Below are 7,794 nucleotides of genomic sequence, written 5' to 3' on the forward strand. Positions count from 1 at the left end.
TGCAAGTAATGAATTGGCGAGTAACCAACCTTTACTGCGTGCTTGCCGTTTGTCGGAAGATGGAGTCTAGCAAGCACGGTTTAATACCGCTTTTAATACTCTTATAAACCATTGGCATACACAAGAAAACATTCGGTTAGATATACCTGGTTTGCATCGCAGTTCTGGAAAATTGCGTCTTGGTTGCCGAAATTTGGGGTCCAAAATTTTTATGTACACATGTCCCGAATGCATACAGGAACTCCGAACATAAGCCAACAATTTTTCTTCGAAACACGTTTTTTCTATCATTCTACGTCTACGGTTACGCTGGCTCGTTGTGCTGTAATAATTCATTATAATTATCCTTGACACCTCATCTTTTACTGTCGTAGAATGTCGCCTGCGTAGTTGATCTGGTTAGAAATGTTCCTCTTATAACGTTACCAGACTTTCTAAATCAACTCAAATGGCATTTTCTAAAAATGTCTGTTCCTATAAACATTTAAAAACCGTGGTTCCAACAAATACGTTATACAACCTGCGAATCGAAACAAACCAAAATATGATAAGTAGTCGCCGCTCATCAACACAAAAATTACACTTTTTAATATGCATTGCAAATGGGACGTTATTGGATTGCGCAGCAAAATTTTAAAGTTTGAAACAACAGATATACGATGTCCGGATATGCTGTAAGTGAATGCGTTACGTACCATTTTGAGTGTGAATGGTACTCAGAATTTTATATGCTAGAGTAAGTTTATAGGCTAGGAACTTTTACACGAACGTTACATGTGTAAGTGAAGGTAACTCCGCCTAAGTGTACATAGTCAAATATTTATCGTAATAGCAGAACACTGCACAAGGCAGAAAGAACCAGTGCAGTGTGTATTGTGCAAAGTGGGCAAAGTAATGTTTGTGTCATTTGTAACAGAATAGGAATAGCGTAGTCAAAAATATCAGTGTGCTATCTTGGAAGGCTTTGTTAGCACCGGGGCAGTTAGGGCGTCTTTGTATGAATGCCATTTCTTCGGCGCATCAAAACTATTTTCATACATTATTGATTTCATCGTCGCATAGTGGCCTGCGCACACCTTAGTGGAAATCAGTTGTTAACTAGAAAATACGGCAAGCTTCGGTCATCACCTTGCCGTTTTCCCAGATGGGTGGCTTTCGTTTTCGAGTAATCCAAGCCACCGTATTTCTGCGAAAGACACGCCGGACCGTTTCTAAGCATTTTACGCCATATCTCTCTCACGCGTTACTAAAACAGAATTCAAACGACGCCTTTCAATATATTCGATGAATATGCAGAAATAAGAGCCGAAAGGCGGAATAATGCGTGCAGTTCTTGAGCTTATTTGATTTTAAGGTAACAAAAATGTCGGTTAAAAATCTCCAAGCATTAGAATGTCGTGTATCTCTGCTTCTGGAACATTCAGTAATGTTCCAGGTTCTGTCGCTTAGCTATATCTTGGCTATGCTGCTTAGATGTTTTATTGTTTCCATTGTGCTGTTTTTTATGTATTGTTTTTACATAATGCTATTTCGACATCATGCTCTTTCGATGCATGTGTTTTGTTGCGTCACACTCCCAATGTTCATCTACCGCAAAATTCGAACGTGATAACAAAGAGCTGAGAAAGATCCCCGCGGCGCTTTGTGTGGCATGCAAAAGGTTAGCTAGAAAACATACCCAGTCGGACCTATTGCTATTCCTACTAAATAAAAATGGTATTTTATACACGTTTTTTTGCACAGGTATCCATAACAGACCACCATATCTGTTAAACATATACCTTAAGAACTTGTGTTTCTTTCATCCAGAACACATGTCGTGGAGTATCACTCACATGACATCAGATTTCAAGAAAGCATTTTACGTTTTGTTTAAGTATGTTTAAGCATGTTACGAACAATAACGCTAAGGCAGCAGCGCGGTATGCTGTGTTTGTCTATCGTGTGTCGCGATGTCCACGTTTTGTGGTATTATATTCATGATCGCCCGAAAATGTGCGTGAGCACGAAAAGATGTAATCCACTGGGGAAAATAGAGTCAAATAAAAACAACTGCTTATTCAAGAGGTCTCATGTAACACACACACCCCACGTTTTTAAGAGGCCTACTTTGAATGGTCAACCACTTTTTTACGGCTTTACTCAGAGAACGAAAGCGCGCAGAATCGCAGGTGAGCACCAAAAATAATTGTAAGCAATTAGGCTGACAAGATTAACACAGAACTTGCTTCTTGCGGTCGGCAATTTCATGGACGAGCGAATGTGCACTGTTTCAAAAATCGATGACAATAAGTCGGAAGCCGTGCGGCTTGCATATACAAGCCAGTGCCGGAGGGGACATCTCCTGGAGTTGAATAGGAAGGTGACCGACACAAAGATTTAAGAGCGCTAGTGTGAAAGAGAATAGCGCGAGGCGGGGAAGTGGAGAAGTATAGCCTGGCCACAGACACGTTTGAACTTAACAGGTGACTTTATTCTCAAATAGAAAAACGAAGAAAAGTACAGCACCGTGTTTTGACGCAATCTCAAGAGAAAAACAGATCACTTATGATTACCGCTTTAAAGTCACGTCACAGTGATGTGGACAGCCAGTCGGAGATGATAAGCGCACCGCAGACAGCACCATTGCGGAAATGAACAAGACCTGCGAAAAAGCGCGGCTAGGCGTGCCCAGGGTGTTTCTGGGACCTCAAACGTCCCCTGAAATTTATCTTCGTATCGTTTTTCTGAAGACTGCTAAAACCGTACAAAGTGGACTGGTTACTCAAGTCTTCCACAAATACGTAATGCTTCATGGCGTATGTCAGACCACATGCTCATGACGTCCGAACCCTGGGTCTTTTGGGCGATTGTAGCTTCCATGCGTCTAAGCTGGTCGGGAGAGAAGTACTCCTTCCAGCCTCCAACCTCGCCTCTCCTGACGAAACTGTGGCACTTGTTGTTTCCTCCATGAGAACCCTTAGACGAGATGTCCAGTTTTTTTAGATTTTCGTCTACTTCCGCGTTTTCGTTCCCCGCGAGGTTTAAAACAACAATATTGCGCATGTTCTCTGGTGCACTTCTCTCAATTATGAGGTCGATTAGCTTGTGGCCATTTTTGCCGTCCTTTTCCAGCATGTCTCCGTAGTGTTGTCCGATGAACCGAGCCAGTCTAAGCACGGTGCCCCTCGTGTCCTTTTTTAGTTCTTCGTACGTAACAAAGAACACGTTAGGCTCATTTTTTAAGGAGTATCCACCCACTACGTGCTTGAAGTAGTCTCCGTAGCATATGTCTCCGTCAAGGAAGGCCTCAAGGAAGTCGTCGAAGGTGCCGTCTTCGAAGCGGTAGAGGCTCACGTCTTTAAACTGTGGGGATGTAAAAGTGCAGAAGGTAAGAAAGCAGAATTCTTTACCATAATAAAACAACAATGCGTGCCACTAACGCACTCCACGTACAGACTACAAACGGCCCTATGGCTTTAGAAAACTCACTTTTGGTACTGAAAAAGCAGGTCATAGACTACCTCAGCAAAGCCACCAAAAGCCATTGGCACTCTGTGTATGGGGTGTGCATTGGAAAATGTCACGCAATTTATTGTACCGGAAAACCCAATTTCCACGTACTGTTGATTCCTGAGTAACAATTACGTAAAAGCTTCCTGTCGAACCACACGGCGAAATTTTAACGTAGGGCGAACGAGTCCCCTGTTTTAAACTCACAAGGCACGGGCACAGCTAAGGATCAGAGATTTCGCTTTGCTCTTCAACATCCCTTTCCCCTGATCGGCTTAGAACTTGAATGTTATAAGGTAAGGATATATCCTTTGCACACACACTTCTCCCTGTACGCGGAAGATCTCAATATAAGGACGAGCACTCATGTCAGTGAAGATCAACAAAGCCTTCTTCAGCAAGCAGTATATGAAACACTAATCCGCTCCCAATGGGAGGTCTGACACGTTAACCTTTTCAGTTGGCTCTCCTGGTGCTCCAGATGCGTACGAGGGGCCGTCCTCACCCAAACAACACCAAAGTACTAAATATTCATCGCTGGGCTTAAATTCCTAAAGTGAGAACCATTGGGATTTTCGTCGCGCCATTCTAACACAAAAGTCACACACTGCTGCTAAACGCCAACGATATATGCTTGGATCTTCCTACTAACCCACATGATTCGCACAACCCGAGGCCAAAAAACACGGCCTCAAAAATACTTGTGTAGACAATTGCTACATTGAGCGGCATGGCTGACACGCGCTTGCACGTAGGAATGACGCGGTGCGCGAGCCGGGACAGTGCGTGGCTCGTGGTTGGAGCTCTGCTCCGGCTTGGACCAGTGTTCGCCCGATGTAATATATCTACCTTGTTTTCTGGTCTTCAAAATGGTATCAGAAGCAACGCGTTCTTCATCCTGACCTCGCTAGAGCCCCTCCCTATTGCGCTGGTATTACTACTACGGCAATATAATTGACATCCTGGTGAAGAGTGCGAAATACCAAGGACACAAAGCAGAAAACAGGGCAAGCTCTGACTTTCCAGTCGTGTTAATAGAAAAGCATCGTACTGCATTGCATACATAGAATCGCATACATAGCTACGCCTGAGCTATAAGGTGCACCATAGTACAGGGTTTCGAATTAATTTTGACCACTGGGGGTTTTAACGTACGCCGAAATCTCAACACACCGGCGTTTTCCATTTTCGCCTCCATAAAAAAAGCAGCCACCAGAATTCGCACAACACCTTAACCACTGTGCCACCATGTCCGGTACGAGCTCTTAAACGTACGTTTTGTGGCAATTGGTTTCTTTTTTACGACGCATTGTTGTTTTTTATTGAAGAAACAATTAAATCTCACGACTACGTCCCTGCGTTAGCTGTTTAACCGCTTCGAGAATCGTTACACGTCCCCGGGTTCCTCATTGCAGCGTGTAGGCAATATATATTAACAAATCAGAAGGTAGTACAAAGCTATAATTCGCACCTGGTGGTAGATGGAGACGCAGCAGTCCCAAGGGTTCCGTGCCACGTAGACGTACTTGGCTTCAGGGTTCATATTTTGCTTGCGTAGTGGTATATGTGTGAGATATGTTCCTACAGGGTTGCTGGGTTTGTAGTTTCTGGGCCCAGGCAGATACTCGAGAAATGCGGCGTTTCTCATAAAGTCTTCGTAATTGCTCAGAGGCTCGCCATTCCTGAGAATGAGCTGGATGATGTACTGGACCCAGTGGGTGCCGCACTTCGGGTAGCTCACCTGTAAGACGTCACCACTTGCAGGAATGAAGTCAAAACCCTCTCTTAGCAAGTCCGGCGTAAGAAGCGGGCAGCAGGGCATACCGTCGACGAGTTGGTAGTAAGGCTTCGTACGTGGAGGAGTCATTTTCTTTCCGTTTACGGGGACTTGCGAGGAAGTTTGCTAGCTGTCTCGTACAGGAAAAAGCAGCTGCGGCCCTAGCGTAAGAGCTTCTTGAATATCCTGCAGGAACACAAGAACACTCTTTTGTCTCTTTTTTCCAAGGTGTAGAAAATCTTTCAGATAGCAGAGAACAAGAGCATTCAGTGTTTAGATAAGGGAGGGGCAAAGTTAATCAGCCAAGTCTTACTGCTTTGCACACAATAAGTTACTTTGAAACTTGCTGGGAATATATATACGGAACGCTGCACAGCGACAATGCCGGTGCCTTAAAACTTGCCGGCCAAGCCCCATGCGCCTATATACTAATCTATCTCTCCATCAGCGTATGTAGGTCGCTTAGGGAAAGGTGGAAAGGGAGGGGAAGAGATAATCACTACCCACGTTTGTTGCGGACGCGCGATGGCGCATTTGTGCTTTTGCTGCCCTTATTCGAAAACTAGTGGCCATTTTGTGGATAGGCTCTATGCTTCGTGTTTTGTTCACAGCTGCTGCGTTCAACTTTATTTGAAACCTGCTAACCTCACATTTTTTTAGTTATTCGTGCCAATAGGCGCCCTAAAACACTTCACTCTGTGACCCTCGAGTGCGCTGATGCGCAAAAATGTCCACACGTGTGCATCGTACCTGCAACGTCTGCTTTCGCTTGTTCAACAGACATACTTTCAAAACCGACGCGCAGTACGCTGCGACAAGGTTTTTGCAGCCACTATCTGTGTCAGCAGAGAGCTCGAAAACGTAGTCTTTTCGGGGCTTCCGCTCAGCCTACAAATGCGCACTTTTAATATGTTCTAAATTTACTAAGCTTAACTTCAGATTACCGACGAAGTACGCAACAAGATTGATTGATTGATTGAATAAACTTTTATTAAGCCTGCAGAACTAATGCTGACGTCGAGACGGTAGCGCTCGTCGATCGGGCCTAAATCATTCTCGAGGGGACGGCTGGGTCGTGTCTTTACCGTCCCCCATCGGGGTCCTCCGGGGTCTGCCTTGCCATTGCCTCTTGGACCTGCTGGACGGCCCAGAGTTGGCCTTCTTGGAGAGAATTTTTTTACAGTTGAATTACTTGTCGCATCACGAGATAAAACAGTGGTGTCCACACATTCACTCCGAGAAAGTTGGTGTTAAAAAAATATGGTTCCTGCTCATCTCAGGCGTGGTAACACAGACAGGTAGGGGAGTTTCAAGCTAAGCATGGTTAAAACAAGACTAGCAAAAACAAAGAAAAAACAAAAGTTAGGACTTGCAGGTGCCTTGTGATAACAAAAAAAAAAAAACAACTACAGATTGAAACGAAACATACTTTCCTTTCAATAAGGAAAATTGCAACATCCCCGAATGAACGATGAGCTGGGGCAAGCTGGTTTCCCAGTTTTTATTGCAACCCGTGGCAAGTGCGAGGAAGGATAAAACAACGGAACACAGCTAATGAAGAAAAACCTACCATGCACACAAATAGAGCATCAGACTAAAGATTAGGTTATTTAGAAGAACTGTACCAATGCAATACAAAGAGTATTGAATTAGGGTCTGCGTTACACCAATAAAGGGCTACATAATTTAGTTGTCACCATCGCTCCTGGAAAAAAATTCACGATCATATTAAGTTAGTATTTCTGGGCGGGCCAGCTATAATGTATTTTTTATGCAGTATGTCATAAAACACCGTGTTGAACATCTTCATTGTACAAAATGTTTTATAGGGTTGCTTGGAAACGAAGGAATACGTCCTAGTGAGGGCATGTTTTATGCGTGGATGTGTGCGGTATACGTAAGTTTGGCCTACAAAGGTACAGGTATTTCTATGGGGCACCGTTTCCCTCTCCGAAGGTGTGTTGTGCGTGCTTAGGCATGTAGATAGTATGCGAAAATGCTCCCGCTTGTCGAGGCGAGTGGGACACCTTCTTTTTGACGCCGCGCTGAAGTGCTACTCCCCCCAGGTACACCCCCAGGTAGCAGGAACGTGGGAATTTCTAGTTCAAATACATTAGTAAGACCTAGTATAAACGAATAATAGTGCATATGTAAGCATTAGTAGCAAACGAAGAAAAGCATAAAAAAAGCACAGCTTTTTTACGTCGTACTGGTTTATTGCACCTCGTGTCTTCAAGAGGTACGCAATGAACTGTTACCATGTTATTCGGAGCTTCAATCAGTCTACGCGTGCTCACAAAATGTAAGCAAAAACCAAATGTGTCGCTAACACATAAGCGTCGACTTAGGATGACTTTGGCGTGGTTGAATGTGTTTTCACTGTAATGTTACCTAGCACCTAAAACTAGTATATGTACAATAAAATGCCATTATTTGCATGGATTACTCAAGCCATACGCAGGTACGTGCTGCTTTATGAACTGTATTCGATCAGCTGGTGATGATTTCCAAACCATTAGTCGCTT

At 43.9% G+C, this 7,794-nt stretch overlaps 1 protein-coding gene across 1 annotated transcript; it reads right to left on the reverse strand.

Annotated features, from left to right (window-relative positions):
- Positions 1-2,475: 2,475 nt before the first annotated feature.
- LOC144145088 (amine sulfotransferase-like) lies at positions 2,476-5,679 on the reverse strand. Its single transcript, XM_077676580.1, has 2 exons — positions 4,964-5,679; positions 2,476-3,345 (listed from the first exon to the last, which is right to left on the reverse strand). The coding sequence occupies exons 1-2, from the start codon at positions 5,357-5,359 to the stop codon at positions 2,761-2,763; spliced, it is 981 nt and encodes a 326-aa protein (XP_077532706.1). The 5' UTR covers positions 5,360-5,679; the 3' UTR covers positions 2,476-2,760.
- Positions 5,680-7,794: the final 2,115 nt, after the last annotated feature.

Source organism: Haemaphysalis longicornis, unplaced genomic scaffold (assembly GCF_048455015.1).
Source record: "Haemaphysalis longicornis isolate Haplotype H1 unplaced genomic scaffold, Haemaphysalis longicornis Haplotype H1 scaffold_7, whole genome shotgun sequence".
Lineage (NCBI taxonomy): Eukaryota > Metazoa > Arthropoda > Arachnida > Ixodida > Ixodidae > Haemaphysalis > Haemaphysalis longicornis.

Excerpts from the sequence above, each read along its gene's own strand:
- LOC144145088 (XM_077676580.1), bottom strand. The coding sequence starts at position 5,359 with ATGACTCCTCCACGTACGAAGCCTTACTACCAACTCGTCGACGGTATG. Across the intron at positions 3,346-4,963 it reads GCGTCTCCATCTACCACCAG|TTTAAAGACGTGAGCCTCTA; the intron begins GTGCGAATTATA and ends ACATCCCCACAG.